The sequence below is a fragment of the Oratosquilla oratoria genome, unplaced genomic scaffold (assembly GCF_046742065.1).
Source record: "Oratosquilla oratoria isolate Oo_2021 unplaced genomic scaffold, ASM4674206v1 SCAFFOLD175, whole genome shotgun sequence".
NCBI classification, from domain to species: domain Eukaryota; kingdom Metazoa; phylum Arthropoda; class Malacostraca; order Stomatopoda; family Squillidae; genus Oratosquilla; species Oratosquilla oratoria.
The window spans coordinates 155774-182108 of NW_027467528.1; the positions used below are offsets into that span (position 1 = coordinate 155774).

At 39.4% G+C, this 26335-nt stretch overlaps 2 protein-coding genes across 2 annotated transcripts; both read right to left on the minus strand.

The window, feature by feature from the left end:
• Positions 1-2841: 2841 nt before the first annotated feature.
• LOC143022789 (uncharacterized) lies at positions 2842-24737 on the minus strand. The gene is made up of 4 exons (XM_076181154.1): positions 24407-24737; positions 5238-5451; positions 4735-5060; positions 2842-4520 (listed from the first exon to the last, which is right to left on the minus strand). The coding sequence occupies exons 2-4, from the start codon at positions 5433-5435 to the stop codon at positions 4178-4180; spliced, it is 867 nt and encodes a 288-aa protein (XP_076037269.1). The 5' UTR covers positions 5436-5451; positions 24407-24737; the 3' UTR covers positions 2842-4177.
• On the minus strand, positions 6839-24240 carry LOC143022788 (uncharacterized). The gene is made up of 2 exons (XM_076181153.1): positions 23818-24240; positions 6839-9685 (listed from the first exon to the last, which is right to left on the minus strand). The coding sequence occupies exon 2, from the start codon at positions 9548-9550 to the stop codon at positions 8585-8587; it is 966 nt and encodes a 321-aa protein (XP_076037268.1). The 5' UTR covers positions 9551-9685; positions 23818-24240; the 3' UTR covers positions 6839-8584.
• Positions 24738-26335: the final 1598 nt, after the last annotated feature.

Below are 26335 nucleotides of genomic sequence, written 5' to 3' on the forward strand. Positions count from 1 at the left end.
AATAACTGTCCTCAGCCAATCACTGGCCACGACATCAGCCTAGTTCCCCTATACAAGCTAGGCATTCCTAAGACTCGACAGACTCGCCTCTAGCTAGCTAGCTGCCAGCTTCGCCCCTCTGGATTGAAATAATCATTGCTTGGACAACCGACAACTCGACGTGCCAGGTTTCAGTCTTATGCCACGTCCACACGGTCGAGCACTGTCCGCCGGGCACGAGGGCTTTGCTCGACAACGGGCAATTTCATCGGGCAAACCATCAAACTGTCCGTTCCCGGCGCCATTTGCGGGCAGTGGATGGAGGGCTGATATCGCTGCCAAACGCACGAGATGAGGTGCGACCAAAGTTAGCAAATCCGCTCAGTACAGACCGAAGTTACCTTACCACCATGTCCGTATCTAGTACTAGTGTATACTGGTCTCGACAAAACACCGTAACATTGATTGATTTATACAGAGTAGCCTCTAGACCTGCTGTTGGTGCTATGCTTTTCCTCATATTTGTCTCTTGCTTTGTATATATTGCTCCACTTTCGAAAGGAGAACAGAAAAGCTGTTCATGTTCATTCTCATGTAACCACTCACGGCACCAGACATGCCTCCGTGATTTCTTGTTTTTCTTTTTAATGTAGGCAGCAATTATAATGCTGTAAAGTGCTGCTACCTTCTTTCCAAGTATGGCGGGAATCATGGTTATCGTACCGCACTGAACCACTCCCTCCCAACCTCTGCTTGCGGCCAACTAACCTCCAACCACCATCGTCAGCCGTATGGATACCTTCGTGCGCAGAGTCTACGGACTTTGCCCGGTAAGGGCAAAGTCTGCCAGGCACAGCTCGACCGTGTGGACGCGGCATTACCCGTTCTATATTTTCTACATATATCATTCCCCATTTATTCTTATTGTGTGTTAGGATTAATGTTATCAATATTGTTTTGTTAATTTATGTTGTCTCTATTTGATTATATTTCATACTGAAATATCAAATGGTTAACATTGTCCTCTGTCTTTTGGCATACCAATAGTCTGATGCGATTCTATATCCCTATTCTAACTTTGTTGTGGCTTGGGCAGTTGGTATGCCCTTATGTTTAACAAGTATCTTTCCAGCCTGAGTCATAACACCTGACAGTTTGAGACCATTATTTCTTGTCGGATTCTCATTCAGTGTAAAAATTGTGTCACTTTTGATATTGTCAATTACCTTTAGAGTCTTAAAGGCCTGTATCAAGTCACCTCTGAGTCTATTTTTTTTTTTTTTTTTTTTTTTTTTTTTTTTAGGGAAAACAGATTCATTTGTTTTAGTCGATATTTGTATGATTTATTTTTTATATTTGGAACCAGTTTTGTGGCTCGCCGTTGTACTTTTTCCAATCTTCTCACCTCACCATACACCAGGTAGGGCGATGCCCTGTCAGCGATGATGCCTCACGAAGTCCTTCCACAAGGCCCTATCAGCATTCAGCTGCACTCTCTCCACCTCCTCCATAGTTCTTCCTCTTGACTCTGTGGCTTGTCTGATACCGTCTCTCCATCTCTTCCTGGGTCTTCCTGTTGGACGCTTTCCTTGTGGCTGCTACTGGTAGTATTTTAATGGGTACTGATGCTCATTCATCCTCATGACGTGGCCAACCATCTTAATTGGCTTTTCTCTGCATATTCTAATATTGGCTCTATTTCCAGCTCTCTTCTTATTTCTTCATTTCTTATTCTGTCACACCTTTTATTATTCGCAGTACTCTCATCTCTGCTGCTTGTACCTTACTTTTCAGCCTTTCTGTCAATGTTCATGTTTCTGACCCAATCTATCAGTCTTTAATGAGATTCGGTGACCATGCGGAAACAGCATACTCCAAAGGTGGATGAACTAACAATTTATATAGCTTGTTAATGAGAGTTGAACTTTTGAAGTCAGAAGATCGCGCAATCAGTCCTAAAATCTTATTTGCTTATTCAGAGGCTGAAATACACTGCTTAGATGATTTGAGATCATTACTGATAATTACCTCCGAGATCCCTGTCACTATCCACTTTTATTAACGAATTTCAAAATAATAATCGTACTTACCGTTATTTTTACCTTGCATTTATTTGTGTTAAATTTCATTAGTCACTTTTGAAACCATTGCTGTAATTTATCTAAATCTTCTTGAATATCTAATTGATTTAAGTGACCATTTGCCTTCCGCACAATTTTGTATCATCAATAAATTTGGAGACAATAGATTTTAGTCCGTCGTCATTAATATATACTATGAATAGAAGTGGCCCAAGAACGGAACCTTGAGGAACTCCACTCGTAACATTTTTCCATCTCGAAGTTTTGCCATTTAAAACAACTCTCTATTTTCGATCATTCAACCAATTTCTAGTCCAACTAGGCTACCACATACTCAGTGTGAAGCTGATTTAGTAAGTAGATTTCCATGGGGGAAGGTATCAGAAGTTTTTGTAAAGTCTATATATATTAAGTATATATTGTTTTTGTCATAAATCGAGATGACTGTGTTGTAGAATTCGAGTTAGTCACGCAAGAACGTTTCCGTCTCAACCCATTCATGTAGCTATTCATATTTATCAAACAATTACTTTCTAAATGGTGTTCGATAGCATCTCTGATGATAGTGTCCATAATTTTTTTTTTTTTTTACAACTGAAGTCAAGCTTATAGGCCTGTACTTATTTCTTTTGTCATAATTCGAGATGACGGTGTTGTAGAATTTGAGTAAGTCACGCAAGAACGTCTCCGTCTGAATCCGTGCTGCTATCATTTATCAGATTGGTTGTCTTTCTTCTCACTTATTAATCAGCAGTCATTTAAATAAACTAATTCAGTGATAAGAATTCTATATGGGAATGTGGCCCGGATTCGGTCAAAATCTATCAGATAATGTTTTGAAAATATTTTGTTTTTAATATAAAAATACTAATATTTCTTTGATCTTACTATGCTATCTGATTATATCTCTATGATCTGATAAAGTGTTTATTCCTTGTGATCTACCATTAATTAATGGTTATAAATTTGGTAGGTATGATTTTAGTTCACATGTTGCAACCTAATTATCTAATGAAAGACAAAGCACACTATATGAATTAAACTCAATTACACATTTCTTTGATACCATAGAAATTGTATATAAAAACACATGGTAAATAGGATCCACAATCCAATTAGGTTCTAACCACGAATAAAATCACAATGAACATTTACACTCATGTAATACGTGACTTCAGATAATGTTATTTTACTGGTCTACAAGAGCTTCCCTCAATGAACTTGAGGTAAATTAGGTAGAAAAAAAATTGTATCATCCAAAGTTACATTGCATTCAGTGATATAAATCTTAACATTTGCAAAACACCCAACAGTAAAAATTTTCCCAACAGTTTTCTTGTTGATTTGACCAAAGTGGGTGTTCCATTTAAATTGGAAATCACTTGTCTGTACTAAACCCCCACCCCCATCTGGGGACTGCATTGGGAAATAAGTATTGCAATTTAGAGGAGCATGCAAAGCCAATGATTAATGAAAGAAATGACAACACTGTTCAAATAAACGATAAATCAAGCACAGTATTCTCCTATTCTGACCATCTCTCCCTCACGGCAAATAGATTTTTCAATTGTATTTGTTTAATTTGTTTCTTCCATTTGATACGAGATAATTTATTACAAAATAATTTTCATTCTCTTCTGTAGTGATGCCTTTCTTTACTTAATTATTGTATATATTTATTGTATACTTAACTCTCCTTTATTGTATATGTAATACCCATTTATCATACATGTAGTACGTAATCTGAATATATATTTAGTGCAAATGTTTTGTATAAGTAAGCCTATGTACTTATCGCACAATATAAGTGCCCTATATACAATTATATAACCGATTATATATACGCCATTAGGCATACGCCCGTAGCATATGCGCTGTTGCTAATTTTACGTGTCATAGTTTTAAGGTATTTAGTATAACGTTACCCTTAAAGGTCAGATATCAACAGATATACCATTCACTAAAAATCATCGTATTGCTCGAAAAAGTTCTTTTTAAAATCATGCAAATAAAGTTTTTACCTGTTACAGAAGAATTTATTCAGAAAATTCACTTTAATTGCGCCTCGCATACCACTTTTCCGAAGTCTAGATGTTCTAGTCAATTAGTAATTAGTATCAGTAATCGCCGCTAGGTGAACCGGCGGTGACGTCACAGTTGTCAAACAATCGGACAAAGAAACACACGCTGTAGTTCAGCTCAGTCATTACAATCGAGTTATTCATCTTCATGTTCGTTTTTAATCCAAATTTGTTCGCAAAAATGGCCCATTGTGCATTCCAATTCGGAAGGATAGTATGTATGGTGGAAGAAGACGAGGAATGATGTTTAATGACAGTCGTGCATGGTGCAAGACAAAGCATGCAGACAGCCAAAAGGGCCCGCAAACAGCTCTCAAAAACAATAAATTTTCTCATCTGAACTGGATGTTCATTGAAAGAGAAGTCCTCATGAGAATCCCTGCAAAGACAGTGAAAAAAAAAAAAAATTGCACTGGTGAAAATATCACGCATTTCAAATTATTTTAACAATTCTAATAGCATAAACTGCGAAATGGTCTGTTTATGTATGCTGAGCCTTGACATTAGTTTCAAAGAGTACCGGTACCACACTGGACTTCGATACTTTGACATGTTTGATTTAATGCATTTGTAAATATTGTTGATCAAATTACCATTTATCTTCCTCGTCGTCATCATCTTCAACCTCGTCCATGTCCTCAGTGTATGGAGAATAATCTTCATCAGCAGGGTCATCCTCAAAATCTAAATCATCAACATCCATATCTTCTTCCGTATCACCTTCTTCCTTGCATGCACACAAACTGCACTGGGTACCAATGTCAACATTGTTCTTCAGATCAGATTGTGGCTGAATGTCTGCCATTTGTGTCTGGGTGCTTTTAGAAAATCGTGTTGACGAAGCCTTGATTTCACACTGGGTACTCCTGTTCTTCATGGGTGTTGTGTACTTGACCTGCACCCCATAATGTCTGCGATACTAAAAATGACAGAAAAAAAAATCACAAATGATCCAATAAAATGGAGCCCAATCCCTTGCACCATGGAGGTACTCCATGTATCAGATCTTTCAGTGTGACCTGTACCCGTGTACCGGTACCTTAGTGGTAGCATGATTTTCACTTTCAACATGTTCAAGATAAAAAAATACACATACCCATGATGTCTGGGAACCAACTGGCTTGGTTATAAGACTGTCTGTTTGCACAGAGATGCTGGTCGATATGCTTTCAGTTAGGTCAGGCTCTGTCGTGTCAGCTGCAATTGTTGAGATTTCAAGCTCGGAAATGTCAGAGACACTATGAACTGGCATACTACCGGCACCCTCCTCTTGGTTTTCATCATGTTCGTCCATCAACTCTTGATATAGTCTGGAAAAAAAATATTGGTAGGACAATTACTACATAATTATGATAATAGGCCCTCACTCACTGGCATAGCCATAGGCTACTACCACGATGCACATGCATAGCCTGGCTTCAGGTAGGCCTAGCCCTCGGGCCAGGGGGGTGGGTAGCCCTCGATCCTCTCGACTCGCGGCTTCAACTCTTATTTTGTACCTCCGGTCCAGCGGCGGCGCCAGGAATTTTTAGTTGGGGAGGCTAAGGGGGGGCTGAGCAAATTTTTTGGGGGGCTAATAGTAATATGATAATACACATATATTATCCTCATTTCAGAAGGGGGGTGGTTAATGGTAGGGCTAGCACTGATGGCTGACAAATTTTTAGCCCTGGCAATTAAAAATTCCACTTAATAAAATTATTTCAATGAGTGTTTTAAATTTTCAATTTGCTCATTTCAGTTGGGGGGCTAATGGGGGGGGGGGCTGGCCACTTTAATGGGGGGGGGCTAAAGCCCCCCCTGGCGCCGCCACTGCTCCGGTCCATGGTTTCAGGGCCAGAGTTTAATTCACTAGGCCTATATAGGCCATCCTGCATGTCCATGGAATTTATAACAAGCCCTCTCTGACATAGGCATAGGCCTAAGCCTAACGCATGCACATGATGCATGGAGCCAGAAAAAGTAAACTGCCTACGGTACCTCAAGCCTCCGGCGTTTATCAAACGCTGACCTCCTACTTTTCTTTTTTGGTTTCGGCGTGGAATGCTTTGTAGTGGCTGCAAAAATTGAGGGCATGGCATCAGGTTTTAGATGTCTCCTAGTTTTCTCCATAAATCCAATCGATAACGCTAGATTCATTTCGAAACATTCCTCTTCGAAGTGGTCAGAGCAAAGTTTTGAAAACTTCGAAGGCTCCCACAGTTTGCCCGGTCTTTTGCCTGCTCTGTTCACCTTTCTTATCCATTCCGATCGTCGGCCTGGCTCCGTAGGAAATTGAAAGAAACTCCTCCCACTTCTAATACCACCGTTGCAGCCTGCGGCTACGCAGTACACCATTATTATCACAATTTTGTGACAATAAAATAAAAAATTAAATTGAGACACTCAAGAGACGACACACGACTGACAATGGCATAATGCAAAAGCGATACGATGCACTCTCAGAATAACAATATTGTTTGGCAACTGTGACGTCACGAACGCGGAATTCCCCGAACGTTCCCGAAGCGCACGCATTGAAATGAAGACAAATGTTTTTTGCCAAATTTGATAAGATGTAGATGGTGGAATTATATAGAATACTGTCAATATGTTTTTTATGTACATTAAACTGTAAATACAAAAAGTTATGGAAGTCTTGATATCTGACCTTTAAACGTTTTGTACACATATTCCTCATATGTAATCATCCTCTTGTTTAAGTATATTCTTGTGTCTATATCTCTGTGTTTGTCTGTATTGTTCTGCCTAATCTTTTCTCCTCCTGGCAAGAGAGTATCAGGAAAGTGGGCTACGAGAGCGTACCCATGCCATAGTAATGGCCTCTTGCAGACTCCTCCGATCTGCGGGGGGCCGTGTCGTCGATTGGTTTTCCTCCTCTCAGGGCAATAGCGTTGTTGCACTCTGACCGAGGAGGTAGTGAAGGAGGGAGGGGTTGGTCATACCGCAGTAGTCTCTTTCCTGCCGTCCGTCCTACTTCCCCTCAGCACTTGCACCCCAACCCGAGTCTTGTGAATCTGACGATTGCATAGGAAGCAAGCGAGGGAACGGGGACTGACCGCTCTACCATGTGATTTACAAAGTTCTATCTTAGTTACAACAGTGAAGCCAATAAAGGCTTTCGTCTAACTCTAATATTCTTCGCGGGTGGGGTCGGGAGCTGCGTGAAAAGATATGACAGTCGCCTTCACTACTGAGTAACTGTTATCAGACTCCAACCCCATTTTTGTATATAATCATAAATCACTGAAATATTTATGATTTTATATATTGATATAGGACTCAATAAAGGGCATTTCAATTTCATTCATAATTTTCTTTTAATACATTGATTTCTGATTTTTAATTGTGATATCCATATGTCACATCATCCTTAGCGCACATTAATAATTATTATGAAATTAACAGAATGTTGGAAGCTGTCCTCTTGCATGTGATAAAGTGACAATGGCGGAAAATGTGGGAAACTGTCCTTATACCTACATGAGGATGCCAGCATCTGCATCATGGTTATATTTATTTAGTAGTTGTGGCCGAGTGACTCCAAAATTCTGCGAACCAGGCTGATCATATTTTCTGTGGTTGTTATAACTGTCATAGTGGAAGAGAACGAGTAATACTGCTGTATGGTGATACAGCATCATCATATCATATGCTGTTAGATACTGTTCCTTCAAGCTGTTGGAAAGGCCTTTTTTCGGAATGGGTCATCACGTGCTTTTTCAAATCATCCTTATATCAGAAAGCTTCATCCCACAGGACACAGTGTAAAACCCTTAACCATGTATGGATCATCTTGTGACATTTGAGAACAGTTTTTCCTGAAAAATATCTATTGCACTGGTCACACTAGAATGGGTTCTCCTGTATGGGTAATCATGTGACGTGACGTTTGAGAAGATCCTTACGTGAAAAAAAGGTTTATTGCACAGGCCACATTGGAATGTCTTCTCTTCAGCGTGGGTAGTCATGTAATGTTTGAGAACACCCTTTTGTGAGAAAGCGGAATCACACATGTCACACTACAATGGATTCTCTCCTGTGTGGGTCATCATGTGACGTTTGAGGTAACACTTTTGTGAGAAAACTGAATCACGCGTATCACACTGGAATGGCTTATCTCCTGTGTGGGTCATCATGTGAAGTTTGACATTACCCTTTCGTGAGAAAGCGGAATCACACATGTCGCACTGGCAAGGCTTCTCTCCTGTGTGGGTCATCATATGACGTTTGAGGTAACCCTTTTGTGAGAAAGCGGAATCACACATGTCACAACTACAATGGATTCTCTCCTGTGTGGGTCATAATGTGACGTTTGAGGTAACCCTTTTGTGAGAAAGCGGAATCACATATGTCACACTGGAATGGCTTCTCTCCTGTGTGGGTCATCATGTGAAGTTTGAGACTACCCTTATGTGAGAAAGCGGAATCACACATGTCACACTACAATGGCTTCTCTCCTGTGTGGGTCATCATATGACGTTTGAGGTAACCCTTTTGTGAGAAAGCGGAATCACACATGTCGCACTGGAATGGCTTCTCTCCTGTGTGGGTCATCATGTGAAGTTTGAGACTACCCTTTTGTGAGAAAGCGGAATCACAAATGTCACACTGGAATGGCTTCTCTCCTGTGTGGGTCATCATGTGAAGTTTGAGACTACCCTTTTGTGAGAAAGCGGAATCACAAATGTCACACTGGAATGGCTTCTCTCCTGTGTGGGTCATCATGTGAAGTTTGAGATCACCCTTTTGTGAGAAAGCAGAATCACACATGTCGCACTGAAATGGCTTCTCTCCTGTGTGGGTCATCATGTGAAGTTTGAGATCACCCTTTCGTGAGAAAGCGGAATCACACATTCCACATTGGAATGGCTTCTCTCCTGAGTGGGTCATCATGTGACGTTTGAGATCACACTTTTGTGAGAAAGCGGAATCACACATGTCACACTGGAATGGCTTCTCTCCTGTGTGGGTCATCATGTGAAGTTTGAGACTACCCTTTTGTGAGAAAGCGGAATCGCACGTGTCACACTGGAATGGCTTCTCTCCTGTGTGGGTCCTCATGTGAAGTTTGAGATCACCCTTACCTGAGAAAGCGGAATCACACATGTCGCACTGGAAAGGCTTCTCTCCTGTGTGGGTCATCATATGATGTTTGAGATTATGCTTTTGTGAGAAAGCAGAATCACACATGTCGCACTGAAATGGCTTCTCTCCTGTGTGGGCCATCATGTGACGTTTGAGATCACCCTTTCGTGAGAAAGCGGAATCACACATTCCACATTGGAATGGCTTCTCTCCTGTGTGGCTCATCATGTGACGTTTGAGATCACCCTTTTGTGAGAAAGGGGAATCACACAAGTCACACTGGAAAGGCTTCTCTATTATGTGGGTCATCATGTGATACATGTGACACTCTTTTGCAAAATACAGGTCACACTAGAAAAGCTTCTCTCCTGTGTGGGCCATCAATCGATGTTTAAGATGAGTTGTGAGATAGCCGAGCTATCGATGCTACATCGGGTTTTCTTTGTTGATACCTTTCTGAAAAAAAAACGAGATTAACTTTTAGAGATATGTAATAGTAGGATTGTTGGTGTTTTGCACACAAACCATTTCATACATGCCATCCTCTATTATAAGAATGATTTGCCTAAAATCACATAGTAAAATCGATTATCAAAATGGTCAACTGATCATTACAGTGGTTGTGAGGGCGAACGAGGAACTATGTTCTCTCGGCCCTGAAAAGTAATACCAGTTCGGGTGCTACTAGATCTGCTGGGGCTTGAATCAAACATCGAAAAGAATTAATGGATTTTAAAAGAGTTAGCGAATACAATAAACCATCAAAAGTGTATAATATAATGTTGTAGAAGGGGAACATCTGATACGAGATGCTCAGCACCTCCGTATCGTAACAACAGTAACGATGTTCGGGTGCGTATGGACGAACCGTTCCGGCCCAATCGGATGCGGTGGAACTTGAGAACAGCAAAGATGAGAAGACCCGACGTCGAGTAGCCTGCGACTGGAGTAATGAAGACTTGGGATTGGAGTGGCAGTGGGTAGTCTTCGCAGGACGTCTTCTGATCAAGTGTTGCAAGTGGAGTTCCTCAGGGTTCCGTTCTTGGGCCACTTCTATTCATAGTATATATAAATGATATAGACCATGGACTAAAATCTACTGTTTCCAAATTTGCTGATGATACAAAACTGTGCGGAGTGGCAAATGATCACTCAAACCAATTAGATATTCAAGAAGATTTAAATAAATTACAGCAATGGTCTGAAAAGTGATTAATGAAATTTAACACAAGTAAATGCAAGGTAATACACATAGGTAAAAATAACAGTAGGTACGATTACAAGTTATTTAGAAATTCGTTAACAAAAGTGGATAGTGAAAAAGATCTCGGCGTAATTATCAGTAACGACCTCAAATCATCCAAGCAGTGTATTTCAGCCTCTGAGAAAGCAAATAAGATTCTGGGATTGATTGCGCGATCTTTTGAGTTCAAAAGTCCATCACTCATTAACAAGCTATATAAATCGTTAGTTCGTCCACATTTGGAATATGCTGTTTCCGTATGGTCACCGAATCTCATTAAAGACATTGACAGACTGGAAAAAGTACAACGGCGAGCCACAAAACTGATTCCAAATATCAAAAATAAATCATACGAAAATCGACTTAAGCACATGAATCTGTTTTCCTTAAAAAAGCGTAGACTCAGAGGTGACTTGATACAGGTCTTTAAGATTTTAAAGGGAATTGACATCAAAAGTGACCAAATTTTCACATTGAATGAGAATCAGACAAGAAACAATGGTCTCAAACTGTCCGGAAATAGATTCAATTTGGAAGTGGGTAGAAACAACTTTGCCAACCGTGTAGTTAATGAATGGAATAAACTTCCTTCACAGGTAGTGCAATGTAGTTCAGTTCGAAGCTTTAAGAATCATTTAGATAAATACCTAAGTAAGATGCTGTAACGATTATGATTTATGTTATATTATTTGTTTTTGTTTTGTTATAATTTGTCTGTCTGATTTTCATTTATCATTAGTTATATGTCAATTTATTATAATTTACTATTTACCTGTTTATTATTTTTAACTATACCTATGCATTTATTTATGTATTTTATTTGTTATTTACATTATTATAGTTTTTATTTATTATTCATATGATTTTTTTTTTTTTTTTTTTTTTTTTTTTGCATCCGACCTAGATATGGATCAAAAGTTCTCCTGTCGGCATGGTCCGCCTTTGTAATCCTTTGTAATATACCCCCAAAACTACCTACGTGGCCGCTCCGCGCAGGCGCAGTCTTCTGGGGCTTCAAAAGTTCGAAGCTGACTTGTTCGTTGAACTGGCTCGCAAACAAGCCGATTCGCCGAGATGGGGAGCCAAACGACTATCAGTGCAGCCGCGATGAATTGACTTGTAGCCGGGGGATGGGCCCTTACAGTGGTGTTTGCTTTGTTAGCCCAGTTGTGGGTTGAAATTCCATACTTCTCTCTAACTCAAAGGAGTAATTATTAATTACCTACGATGCACCTCGTACAGGGAATGTCACCTGCATGGAGGGTGTGTGTGTGTGTGTGTGTGTGTGTGTGTGTGTGTGTGTGTGTGTTAGGGTAGACTCAACCCTGCCCTTCAATCAACCAGTACTAAAACAAACTTTTGAGATTACCTTATCGACTAACGGTTTATGTCTATAGTAACTGCATGTCTGGCATGAGAGAATGTAAACACTGAACACGTTTGATACGTCACCTTATCTATATCTACCAATTTGGCAGCGGCGATCAGAACCAATGAAAAACTACACCAATTGAAGCAACCTTTAACGCAGAGGCACACTACTTGCTTTACTGTCAAAATCTTGCGCACGTCACATAGGGAGTGTTTTGCAGATGACTTTTTGGGCTAACGGCAAACAAAAAGGAAGACAAAGCGTCCCGCCAAGCTTTCTCCTATGTTAACAAAATAATAAATCCAATAAAATGCAACTTGTACAAGTGAAATACACACTTGCACGAAAAAGGGAAATAAATTAAATCACGTTCATACACACTGTGACCTTCGTTCACCCTGTACTCTCTCACTTTATCTTTTTCTGTCATTGTGTTCCTAGTGCCCAAGTACATTGGATTTAAGTCTATGCACCTATTCTTTTGTCGTCCACACTTCTAAGAATAATCTCCTTTTCTTTGAGTTGCCTCTGTGTACCACTGTCGCTTCTTCCTAATCAATGTTGTGCTGTAGTTCGTTTATGTGTTTATAAAGTGCTGAGGCTGCATCTTTCCGTTTAACTGCCCGTTTATGTTCTTCAATTCTAGTGGCGAGCTTCTTATGCGTTTCTCCTATGTAATCTGCATCACAATCCAAACATCCAATGCGGTACACTACGCCCGCCTGCTCAGAGGGTGCTTCCATGTCCCACCCCTACACCAAACCACTTCAAGTTTAAAGGACTACAAAGGAGAAGCATGCCGACAGGAGACCTTTTGGTCCATAACTCGGTCGGATGCGAAAAAAATATAAATAGATAAATAGGTACAGTTAAATTATAACCTATAAGGTAAATAGTAAATAATAAATGGACAGATAAATAATGATAAACAAATTGAGAAATAATAACCAATAGTGTGAAAAAATTTCACTTTTAAAGTTGTCAATTCCCTTCAGAATCTTAGACCTGCATCAAGTCACCTGAGTCTACGTTTTTTAGGGAAAATAGATTCATATATTTTAATTGATTTTCGTATGTTTCTTTTATGATATTTGAAATCAGTTTTGTGGCTTGCCGCTGTACTTTTTCCAATCTGCCAATGCGTTTTATTAAAGTCGGTGACTATAAGGAAACGGCATATTCCAATAGTGGTTGAAGTCATAAGATTACGCAATCAGTTCTGGAATCTTGTTTGCTTTCTCAGAGGCTGAAATATACTGTTTAGATGATTTGAGATCGTTGCTGATAATTAACCAGAGATCATTTTCACTATCCCCTTTTGTTAACGAATTAAAAAAAAAATTGTAATCGTACTTACTGTTATTTTTACCTATGTGCATAACCTTGCACATGTGTAAAATTCCATTAGCCACTTTTCAGACCATTAGTTTAAGTGATCATTTGCCATTCCACACAGCTTTGTATCACCAGCAAATTTGGACACGATAGATTTCAGTACGTGGTCTATATCACTGATATTTACTATGAATAGAAGTGGACAAAGAATGGAACCCTGACGAACTCCACTTTGTAAGAACATCTTTGTCTCTGCGAGTTCGGTGGATTATATTAGAAGCATAATGGTCATAACGCCTAGAAAAGAGAAACCAAGTATCAAGAAAGTGGTATCCCAGTTGCTTGAACTGTGATATCCTCTCACTGATCCTTATGGTTTTAACACAGGCTGTACTATATACATACATACAAACATACATATACCAAGGCTTTTCCCCCTTACAAGGGAGGTAGCCAAAAAGGAAAAGGCATAATAAACTCCCACTCACTACTCTTGTAAAAAAAAATCTTGACTGCTGTTAACAGCTTTCCTCCTATCCCACATATCTGTAAAACCTCCCACAGTACTTTTCCGTCAACCCTGTCAAAACCCTTTTCCAAATACTAAAAGGCCCAAAATCATCTTAACCTTTTGCTAAAGCTTCCTCACATGTCTATCTTACCACGAAAATCAGACTTTGCACAACTCGAAAACGCTCTCAATGAGCAGACGCTAAGTCATCGATTTGAACCCCAGTTGCTGGTTCCTTCTGAGATTTTGATTCCTAATAACCAAAGATGCTCCCCGGGTGAATTGAACTTGTGCTTAACCGCACATTTGTTTATTGTTTAACTTTACCTATTCATTGTTTATGTTACTATTATTTCTATTCATTTGTTCATTTATAGTTAAGTTTTCTCGCACCCGACCTAGTTATGGACCAAAAGGTCCCCTGTCGGCATACTCCTCCTTTTTAATCCTTTGTAAATAGAAATGTTTACCCTCATAAACATGTATGCACATCATACCCACACCGTTTGCAGTGTCCCAGCCCTGTATCCCAGAGCAAAATACTGCTGAACACGCTTAACCCTGAGGAGGTGCACACGCATGTATCCATGCTACTCGTCAACAACCACCACTTGACTACTGTTAATATTGGTCACTGATTACTTAGTTGGTCATATCAATACACAACCATATGAATTTCATATATTGGAAACTCCCCAAAATTGGAAAACTGCTCATTATAATGGTGTTGGCTACTACCCTTTTATATTCTTTCACTACAATGTAAACAAATAGTTGCCAGATCAACTTTGACATGAACCACTGTCCAATACGTGTACCAGTTATAACTGCTGGCAATATTACAAACCAATACCGAAGGTATATTGCCCCGAGACTCACTCGAGGAAAGATATTACATAAATTCATAGTCAAAAATTGTATACAGAACTGTCAGCGACACTAGAATTATGTGATATTTGAGAGCACTCCTTTCTAAGTGAGCTGCGTCACACAGGTCACACTTGAAAGGCTTCTGTCTAGTGTGGTTCATCATGTGACGTTTGAGGTGCTCCTTTCGGGAGGGAGTTGCATCACACAGGTCACATTGGAAAGGTTTTTCCCCACTGTGGGTCATCGCGTGGTATTTTAGGGCACTCTTTTGTCAGAAAGCTGCTTCACACATGCCACATTCGAAAGGCTTCTCTCCACTGTGGGTCACTGTGTGATATTTAAGGGCACGCTTTCCTGAAAAAAACCTGCTTTACACAAGTTGCATTTGAAAGGCTTCTCTGCAGTGTGGGTCATCATGTGTTCTTTAAGAAAACCCTTTCGTGAGAAAGATGCATCACACAGACCACATTGGAAAGGATCCTCTACAGTGGGTGTCATCACGTGATATCTAGGAGCACTTGTCTTTCGTGACAAAGTTGTATCACACAGGTCAAGCATCAAAGGCTTCTCTCCAGTGTCGGTCATCATGTGATATTTGAGACGATCACTTCGTGAAAAAGATGCATCACACAGGTCACATTGGAAAGGCTTCTCTCCCGTGTGGGTCGTCACGTGGTCTTTCAGAGCACACTTTCCTGGCAAAACTGCATGACACTGTTCGCATTTAAAAGGAATCTCTCCAGTGTGTGTCATCGCGTGATATTGTGTCAGACGCCTCACCACACTCTATCATATGATGAATATACGAGATCTTAGTATACCCTTCCACAGGAAAAATTTTATATTTACCCTCGACCTGAAAAATGTGTAATGCTTGACATCTAACTTTTAAAGAGCATGTAATACGAGGAACACGAGTGTATACAAATACAGTTTGGCTTCAACCAAAACGAAGTGGGGGAGGGGAACAAATAACTCGTATCAAACGAGCTTAATGGGAGAAATGAAAGGCTGAATAAACACTGCAAAGAGATCGAGGGCAGGCAAGAAAAAGGGGGTCTGTGTATAATGTAGGATACAATGGCATAATTGGAAACAATAATCTTTGACAAATTTTCACAGAGGACCACGTTGGAGAGATTTATGAGGATCCGATATTGATTTCTACAGGAAATCACACGTTTTCCATTTTTCAGTGACCCCACCCCTCCCAATCTCAGGGTTGGTGGTTGACGAGTAAAACTTCGCACAAATCCCACCAGAAGCCTACAAATGAAACTACAAAATGTTGATTTCTGACATTCTTAAGAAGTAAATTGCTGCAATTCAATATCCCAACCTGTTCCTTCCTACACCTACATTAGCTTAGATTCTCCCTTCCCTTCCATCAATTACTAAAACAAGGGGCACGGTGGGAGTACCTTGCCGACTTACAACTATTCAGTGCAAATAGCGACTTCGTATACGTTACAAATATTTGCGTCCCGTAGCAATCTTACTCGTAAATCGACATAAGAACGCATTAAAAAAAATGTGCTCGTCTTCGCCCGCCTATAATACTATGTTAGACCAAATTGTAAGAGGCTGGGAGGATAAAAAAAAAAAGGATAGAAAGATGGGCAGAAGACGGGTAGATCATTTATCAACAATAGCCCGACCGAGCTGCTGATACGACATTCCTTTGTAACCTAAGTGAGAATTATGCAGTCTCGAGATTATTCCAAGTAAACAATACTGCCGTATAAACTTGAAACAAAGAATCTGATTGGTGAAAGGATGGAGAAAATTCAATTGGTCCACGAATGTAAAATGATGCCCATCACTGGACTAAGGAAATCCTTATGTAACTGCAAAGCTCATGTAGAATCTTGCAAACGTGCTTGGTGAAAGGATGGAGAAAATCTAATTGCTTCACGAATGCAAAACCACACCCTTTGGGGAGGACCTTGAATATAAAGTGGTCATTGGAGCAAGGAAATCATTATGTAACAGCAAAGCTCACGTAGAATCTTGCGTACGTGTTTTGGGGGGATTCATTTGAAGAACCTCGAGGAGAGAGCGTTGTGTACAATTCGATTTACCATAAGATATAGAAGATTATATTTTCTTTCTCCTTGAAAAAAGACTACAACTAAAAGAAGCGAGTCGCCATTTCCATAAGTGAGTACCCCAAGAGCGGCAACAGTGGCAACGAGTAGCGGCACCGAGGGAAAGAACGCACGCAAATAAAACATCTCCGAAGAGATGCACTCAACGGACGCTACTAAAACATCTCCGAAGAGGGACCTTTAACGCACCCAACTAGAACGCACGCAACAAAAACGTCTCCAGAGAGAAACACTCAACGCACGCAACCAAAGATTACACCTAAAGAACTTGGTGCGACATACGTGCTTGCTCAAGTATTGGTGCAGCCAAACACTCATTGTACGCAGCGTCTTTGACGAACCAAACAAGATCATTTGTTTACAAAGAAAATACAAGCAACTACTCACGAACTCCAAGCAACAGACGGGACCACATAGTGCACGTAAATTCCCATCCTGGTACGAGGACGAGCTAGTTTGCATCACCTTTGTTAAAGCCTTTGATCCACTTGAACACCTCTATTAGATCACTCTGCACTCTGCGTCTTTCTAGAGAGTGCAAGTTAAGGTGCCTAAGCCTCTCGTAAGGCAAATTTCTGAGTCCATGTATCATTTTGGTCATTCTTCCCTGTACTGATTCTAGTGAATTGATGTCCATTCTGTAGGACGGAGACCAAAACTGTACCGCATAGTCAAGGATGGGTCTATCACTAGGTAGAGTTTAATAATTACCTCTGCACTTTTATTCGTTACCGTCCTAGCAATGAAACCTAATGCTCTCTTAGTTTTATTTTGGCGCTAATGCACTGTTTCCTGGTTTTAAGGTCCGGACTCACTAAAACTCCCAAGTCCCTCTCGCACTCAGTTTTCTCTAAAAGCGTGTTTTCTAAGCTGTATCTATTTTCGGGGTTGTGTAGCCCTATGTTTAACACGGTACACTTAGAGATATTGAAGTTCATTTGCCATTTCACCGACAATGTGAAAAAACTGTTAAGATCATCCTGCACAATCTCTGCGTCGTCTCCTGACCTAATTAGGCGTCCTATTTTAGTGTCGTCCGCAAACTTACTATCATCACTATTTATCCCCCTCATATTCACTCCTTACACCTCTGCCTTCCACACTTCTTTTACTAATCTTTCTTCACTCATTCTTTCCATGTGTCCAAACCATCCTAATACTCTTTCATCAAACCTATCTCCCAGCTCCCTTTCCACCCCTGTTCTCCTTCTCACCTCCTCATTTCTCACTCTATCTAGCCTAGTAACCCCTATCATACTTCTCAGGCACCTCATCTCAAACACATTCAAACTCCTTCTCTCTTCCTCTCTCATGTTCCATATTTCTGCCCCGTACAGTGCTGTTGGCACAATCGCTCCTTCATATAATCTCCTCTTAGCATTCATTCTCAGATGTCTATTTCTCATTACACTTTTTAATGAACCAAGGCATTTACTCACTTCTCTCAATCTACATTCTACCTCCACCCTCACTCCTCCCTTTCCTGCCACATATGCACCCAAGTATCTAAAACCATCCACTTCCTCCAGTAGCTCTCCCTTAATGCTCACTTCCAGTCTACTGCCACTTTCACCCCTTGTACATCTCATCACCTTACAGTGCCTTTCTGTCTACCCTGTCATAAGCCATTTCCAGATCCATATAAGCCAAAAAAAAAACATCCTTAACTTTTCCTAAAACTTTTTCACATATCTGTCTTACCACAAAGATCTGATCTACACATCTCTACCCATCCTAAATCCACACTGTTCCTCACCAACTACTCCCTCTGTTCCTCTCCTAATCCTCTCAATCAAGATCCTCCCATAAGCCTTCCCAACTACAGATGGCAAGCTAATACCTCTGAAACTACTACATTTACACTTGTTCCCTTTTCCCTTGTAAAGTGGAACTATGCAGGCACTCCTCCAGTCCTCCGGCACTCTACCCTCTCTTTAGCAAACATTAAATAACCTCACCAGCCAGTCCACCATCACTGTACCTCCCTTTTTTTAGACATTCTGCATGGCATCCATCCAGACCAGGTGCCTTACCTGCTTTCATCATCTTAACAACTGCCTTCACTTCATCCTTCCTTATTTCTCCTCCATTTTCCTCGCTCATCACGATAATTTTCTTAGCATTTCCCACTGCAACTATCTTTCCCTTCCTATTCTCCTTCACATTTAGCAACTCCCTAAAATATTCTGCCCATCTTCCCCTTACTGCCTTCTCTTCCATTATCATCTCTCCATCTGCACCTTTTACCTTTTCTTCTCTACTTCATTCGCCTCCTCTTCCTCTCTTAATTTCTTTCCAAAACATCTTTTTATTACTTTCAAAATTTTCTGTCATACTCTTACCCCACTTCACATCTGCTCTCCTCTTTACCTCCTTTACCTTTTACTTTACTTCTCTTTTCTTTTCTTTGTACCTCTCATATGACTCCTTCGTCCTATTTTGTAACCATTCTGTGAAAGCTCGCTTCTTCTCTTCTACAACCTTCTTTGTTTCCTCATCCCACCATTCACTACCCTTCCTTCTATTTCCTCCTGTCCTTCTTGTTCCACACACCATCCTTGCACACTTTGTGACTCCCTCCTTGAACCATCCCCATTCCTCCTCCACACCTAGCTCTACTCTATCCTTCACTCCCTCCCACTTCTCCTTCAGCTTCTTCTTGTACTCCTTCTCCTTTTCCTTTTCATTTAAAGAGTTCACTCTAAGCACCTCCCTACCTTTTGTCCCTCTCCTCTTTCTCCATCTATCCTCCACTCTCAACTTACCTTCCACCAAAAAATGATCTGATATTCCCCCACCCTCTCCCCTTAGCACATGTAGTAAGGGGAGAGGGTGGTTATAACCAGGTTACAACCAGTAAAATGCTTAAAAGGTTGAAACTAGGAATGAAAATCTTGGAACCAATCCATTACTCATTGCAAGGACTAATACAAAGTCAGTTAAAACATTAGATAAGACTGACTTTTATGTTATTTTGTATAAAAAAAAAAAGAAAAAAAAACGAGCACTTGTACATTCTGGTGATAGAAGAATCGGTCTTCCCAGATCTATTGATAGGATTTGCAACATTGAAAAAAGGAGGGCATGACAATATGTCAGGCTGAGTAAGGGATCTTAGTGAAATCACAGTTAAATACTTTAGGCTAGGCATGAAGAGAGATATTCACTTACATATTGACAATTGCTTGAGATGTACGGAGGTAAAAGGAAATACACCCAAGTCTGCTCCTGTGCTATCATATCCTTTACCACATAAACCTCGGGAAAAATCCACTTAGACACACTTGAGTTACCTATGTCTGAAAAGGGATATATGTATTTCTTGCCATTGATTATCTGTCAAGATTTTGCATTTGACAAAACCCATTCCAAATAAGAGAGCCAAAACAATTGCTTCAGTAATATATGAACAAGTAATCTGTAATTCCACAACTCCCAAGATCTCAGTTTCAGACAATGCTGCTGAATTTAACAACAAAATCTTGGAAGAATTATGTAAGTTATTTAAGGTAAACAAAATTAATATGCAAGTCAATTATCCTCAAAGTAATGGATTGGAATCCTGTGTGTCCTGGAATCCTTTGTGCAAGATTTAGTTGTCGCAAATTCTGGTCAAGTCATGTCCTCCCTTCTTCCAATGCCCCAACTTGTAAGAATAATTAACTCACCTAAGAAAGTTTGTAATTTCCAACCTTTCTTTGGTGAAGTAAAGTATCATTCTATTATCCCTTGTAAACTGCATACTTAAGTGTTTCTTCAATAATAACAGAGGTTCCTTTTGCTTCTGAATTTAGATTCAACCTGTACAAACTGAAGCCTTCCCAATGCAAGTAAATAATTAAATTTTTGAACTTGACACACCAGTAATAGATCCACTAAATTACATGCTTTCTCTAGATAACTTAATAGAGTAATCTTTAATGATAACCTTAAAAATTGTAAGATCCCAAACAATATTCTCTACTTGTGCCATGCATTTATTTTATTTTTATTTAAATGAAGCGGCCCTGCTGTGGATGTGCTGTGACTTGCGATGCTGCCTCTGACCCAGGGCAGTGGACAGGGTGTAGGGATGACCCATCATCCGGGAGGTGCTAAGATAAGAGGGAGGGTGGAGGGGAATGGAGTGTATTTAGGGATGGAATGGGTGGGAATGATTTTATGTCTTTTTCTTTTTGGCTACCTCCCTTGAAAGGGGGAAAAAGCCTTGGTATATGCATGTATGTATATGTATTTTTATTTTATTTATTTATTTTTTTGTGCTCCATGAGGCATTGAAATAATTTTGTGAAGTTTCACTAGCTAAGAAAATGTCTGTAATACAGAATTGTCACTACAAAAAGGATATTTGTAAACCAGGTTACTCACAGAATATCATGACAAAATAAAATTGGTATAAAGGAAGTAAAGAAAGTAGTGAGTTCTGAAAAAGACCTTGGAGTGATTATCGTAAAGGATATTGCACCTGATAAACAGATAGAAGAAACTACTGTGACCAACAAAGGGGGCCTTTACCTACTTGGACGAAGGAATGGTAAAGAAACTAGTAATCACACTGATAAGGCCAAAACTGGAGTACAGTATGCAGCAACATTATGGACACCCAGTACTAAAAAGAATATAAAGAAAATTGAAAGAATATGAACAGCAATTACAAATATGGCCCCAACAAATTCAAAACTGTCATATGAAGAGATTGTTAAAGTTGGAAATGCCAAGGATATGCAACAAAATGCCAAGGATATGCAACAAAATGCCACATGATGTCTACTATCCTACATTTTCTTGCTTATCATCATAAAACAATTTTTATAGATGTAGAATAAACAATTCATATTATGCATCAAGGATAAAATCACCATTATATTTTGCACTTCTATTTCATTGATCAAAATTGCACAAAAAGTATATTTTTGCACTTCTGTTTCATGTATTCATTAAAACCATACAAAAATTAAATGGATATATAGTATGATAACAAGAATAGATAAATTTCTTTTAAACCATTAGAATTGTCTGATTAGAAATGAAGTCTTAAATCAGAGTATGACCAAAGTAATATAAAGCCATCATGCACAGTATGAAAAGTGGAACAACTATTATTCTATTTTTCATTTTATTATTAATTTATTATTATCATTATTATTTTCTTGGTTGGAAAATACTACCTCCTCTGTATGGACACCCATTAATTCCATAAAAAGGGAAGACAATAATGTGGCCAATAATTGCACAGGATGCAACCTGCCAACCTACATAGAAACATCGGAGATGGGAGTAAAAGAACTTTCAAAAAAGCCTCCCAAGATCAAATGAGGAATTCTTTGCAGGTACCAGTTTCAACATCTGATCAATTTGAAACATCAACAATTTAATGTCATCAACTTGATTTATTTTAATTTCATATGTACAGTTTTCTATTTCTGTGTTAGGAAATAAAATAGAAGTGTAAAATATGCAATTGTGTTTTTATACAGGGATTACCTTTGTCTTGTGGCATTTTGTACATAATACCTGACTTTAGAAAATATTACCTTACTGGTTTACAAGAGCTTCACATCATGAACTTGATGTAAATTAGGTGAAAAAATAATGTATTACATTATCCAAAGTTACACTACACTTAAGGATGTAAATCCCAATACCCACAAAACACCCAACAGGCTACTAGATTTGATTTCTTTTTTACAACAGTTTTCCTGTTGACTTCATTAAATCGGGTCTTCTGTTTCAATCAGAAAACACTTGTTTGTACCAACCCCAACCCACATACCAGTCATGTCTGGGGACTGCATTGGGAAATAAGTATTTAGAATTAAAGAGGAGTGCAAAGCCAGTGATTAATGAGAGAAACAAGGACAACATTGTTCAAAAAAACAATAAAACAAGCAGTTTTCTCCAATTCTGACCATACCTAAGATTAGAGAACACAATCACAGGAGGGTTCGCTATTCTTTAAAAGATTATTGGGTTCGTTATTCTTTACATTACTATAATCAGGTTTGCTGTTTTTGATATAGATATGTTGGGTTTGCTATTCTTGACATTATTTGAATTAGGGAATACCGTGGGTTGGGTTAGGTTATGTTGGGATAGCCATTCTTTAGATGAGGATCATTGGGGTCACTGTTCTTGACATGATCCATATATTTTTTTCCCAACAGTTTTCCTGTTGATTTGACCAAATTGGGTCTTCCATTTCAATTGGAAATCACTTGTTTGTATGAACCCCCCCACCCATCTGGGGACTGCATTGGGAAATAAGTATTGCAATTTAGAGAAGCATGCAAAGCCAGTGATTAATGAAAGAAATTACAACACTGTTCAAATAAATGACAAATCAAGCACAGTATTCTCCTACTCTGACCATATCTAACCTACCCAGTCCCTCTCTCCTTCATGGCAAATAGATTTTCAATGGTATTTGTTAATTTTGTTTCTTGTATTCGATACGAGATAAGTTAATACAACATCATTTTCATTCTCTTCCATACATATATATCTTTTACAATAATGTTGTTATTATTCTACATAATTTTAAGTATTCATAAATATGTTTGCCAGTCTGCAACCCTTCCCTATATCATCTGCCAGCCCATGTTTAGATACAGTAAATTCATAGTAACGTCAGCAATCATTTCCAAAACACTATGACAAGCACCTTTACAGTTACCAACAATTAGGTTAGGTTACATTATGTTAAATCTCAAGGCTGCAATTCTTACTTGTATCATCAACTACCTTTTATCATTCTGAGTATTTTCAAGCCCAGATATGAGTACCACAAATCAATAGCAACATTATTGGTGATTAGAAAAAAAGACTAGCGAACATCCTTACATATACCTAATTCTACACCCAAGTCAAAATTCTTATTCAGTACTTGGAATTGTTCTAAAACATCAGCATCTACTGTTAACTACTTCCTAGTTCTTAAGGGGCTATTGTTATTTGACAGCCCCCTCTACAATTTTTGAAACGCTGGCTTTCTTTCAACAGAACAAGACCTAATTTGATCTCATTACTAACCTACAGCATTCTAAAGTATCCAACACCTAGACAGCTACAGCCATAATGGCCTGCAACTTCCAGGCATCAAACTAATCATGTAGTCTGTCTGGCAAACGCCTACAATAATCTTTTCCTTACCTGTGTGGTTTCCTTCTTTGCTTACAATTTTCGTGACACAAATGTCTAAACTATTTCAAACATTCTTGCAAATGTACAAAGGCACTTTTAGATATGTTTTGACATGGTTTACCCCTACTTAACGAAAATATTTGTAATCATAAGCTCTATCAAGGGGTAACTAATCTGCTTTGGTTTCATAATCCAGAAATCCACCTCCTTACGATCTGACCGTTCACAAGCTGTGGTTTACTTAAAAGTTCTGCTCAATGTTGGAAGTAGTGGCGAGATGATAGCGGTACTGGTGTTTTTTTTCATCCAAGATCGGGCATGTGTGAAATAGAAGTCTTGCTTACAGGCATACTAAAGCTGTTTAAGAACATCGGTTATGATGTGAAGATATGTGGGGTTTGATTGCTAATGTAGGATTTGTTGCATATTGTTCCTAGCCTATATCAATATACTTTAACACTGCTGATTGAGGAACTGGATAACAATCTGTTACGTAGAGATGTGTATGCACCTTGACTTGCACTGGAAAGACGAAGAGGGCGACGTGATCTAATATATATTCAAACGGGTCAAGACGGGAAAGCAGGGCAGTACTCACAGTAATGGCCTCTTGTAGTCTCCTCTGGCCTTCCGGGGGCCGTGTCGTCGATTGGTTTTCCTCCTGTCAGAGCGATGGTGTCGTTGCACTCTGACCGAGGTAGTGAAGGAGGGAGGGGTTGGTCATACCGCAGTAGTCTCTTTCCTGCCGTCCGTCCTACTACGTTCCCTCAGCACTTGTAACCCAACCCGACTCTTGTGAATCTGACGATTGCATAGGATGCAAGCGAGGGAACGGGGACTGACCGCTCTACCATGTGATTTGCAAAGTTCTACCTTAGTTACAACAGTGAAGCCAATAAAAGCTTTCGTCTAACTCCACTATTCTTCGTGGTTGGTGTCGGGAGCTGCGTGTAAAGGTATGACGGTAATTGGCAGTCGCCTTCATGACTGAGTAACTGTTGTCAGACTGCATCCCCTTTTTGTATATAATCCTAAATCATTGAAATATTTATAATTTTATATGTTGATATAGGACTCGATAATAATGGGCATTTCAATTTCATTCATACTTTTCTTTTAATATATTGATTTCTGATTTTGAATTGTGATATCCATAAGTCACATTATCCCTAGCGCATATTAATAATTATTATGAAATCAACAAAATGTTGGAAGGTGTACTGTTGCATGCGATAAAATGACAATTGCGGAAAATGTGGGAAACTGTCCCTATACTTGTATGAGGATGCCGGCATCTGCGTCATGGTCATATTTATTTTGTAGTTGTGGCCGAGTGACTCCAAAACTCTGTGAATTGGCCTGCTGATAATATTTTCTGTGCTTATAATATTCAGAGTGGAGGAGAACGAGCAATACTGCTGTATAACTCGAGTATGGTGATGCATCAGGCAGCTGATGCTTCCCGCGATCATTTGACTCGTACCAAAGAGGTTAATGGAAAAATACCACAACAGTTCAAATTTCTTAAACATCTTAATATGACTTTTTATATCACACATACAACATAAGAATAAAGGAGACTGCAAGAGACCATAAGGCCTACACAAGAGAGCTCCATACAAACCATCACATTTTTTATTTATTATAGTACATACAAGAATTACAGGTGTATATGACAAAAGCGAAAATCTCGATATAATAGGAATAACGTGCAGCCAATAACCCCAGACGGGTATTCCTAATTACATTTCCGGTGTTTTGGGATTATTCAAACTCTCCCAGTTTCTCCCTTAATGCTGAAATCTTTAGTCACTCCCCAGTATAAAACTTCGTCTTCACCTGGAGGATGTGGTAGAGATGAAATAACAGGGTAATTCCGTTGGTAGGGGAACGAATTGTCACATGTGGCATTTGAAAGCATCTCGAGAGAAAGCTGCATCGCCCAAGAATACAAGTCTTCTCGCCTGCGCTCATTATCATATGCTGTTAGATACTGCTCCTTCAAGCTGTTGGAAAGGCCCTTTTTCGGAATGGGTCATCACGTGCTATTTCAAATCATCCTTATTTCGGAAAGCTTCATCCCACAGGACACAGTGTAAAAGCCTCAACCATGTATGGATCATCTTGACATTTGAGAACAGTTTTTCCTGAAAAATATTTATTGCACTGGTCACACTGCAATGGGTTCTCTCCTGTATGGGTAATCATGTGACGTGACGTTTGAGAAGACCCTTACGTGAAAAAAAGCTTTATTGCACGGGCCACACGGAAATATCTTCTCTTCAGCGCGGGTAGTCATGTGATGTTTGAGAACACCCTTTTGTGAGAAAGCGGAATCACACATGTCACACTACAATGGATTCTCTCCTGTGTGGGTCATCATGTGACATTTGAGACTATCCTTTTGTGAGAAAGCGGAATCACACATGTCACACTGGAATGGCTTCTCTCCTGTGTGGGTCATCATGTGACGTTTGAGATCACGCTTTTGTGAGAAAGCGGAATCACACATGTCACACTGGAATGG

What these genes read in the sequence shown, in the direction of transcription:
- LOC143022789 (XM_076181154.1), bottom strand. Translation starts at nt 5,435, where the DNA reads ATGGACGAACATGATGAAAACCAAGAGGAGGGTGCCGGTAGTATGCCA. An exon ending in TTGGTTCCCAGACATCATGG is followed by an intron (nt 5,061 to 5,237) that starts GTATGTGTATTT and finishes TGTCATTTTTAG; the next exon opens with TATCGCAGACATTATGGGGT. An exon ending in GACGACGAGGAAGATAAATG is followed by an intron (nt 4,521 to 4,734) that starts GTAATTTGATCA and finishes CTGTCTTTGCAG; the next exon opens with GGATTCTCATGAGGACTTCT.
- LOC143022788 (XM_076181153.1), bottom strand. Translation starts at nt 9,550, where the DNA reads ATGTATCACATGATGACCCACATAATAGAGAAGCCTTTCCAGTGTGAC.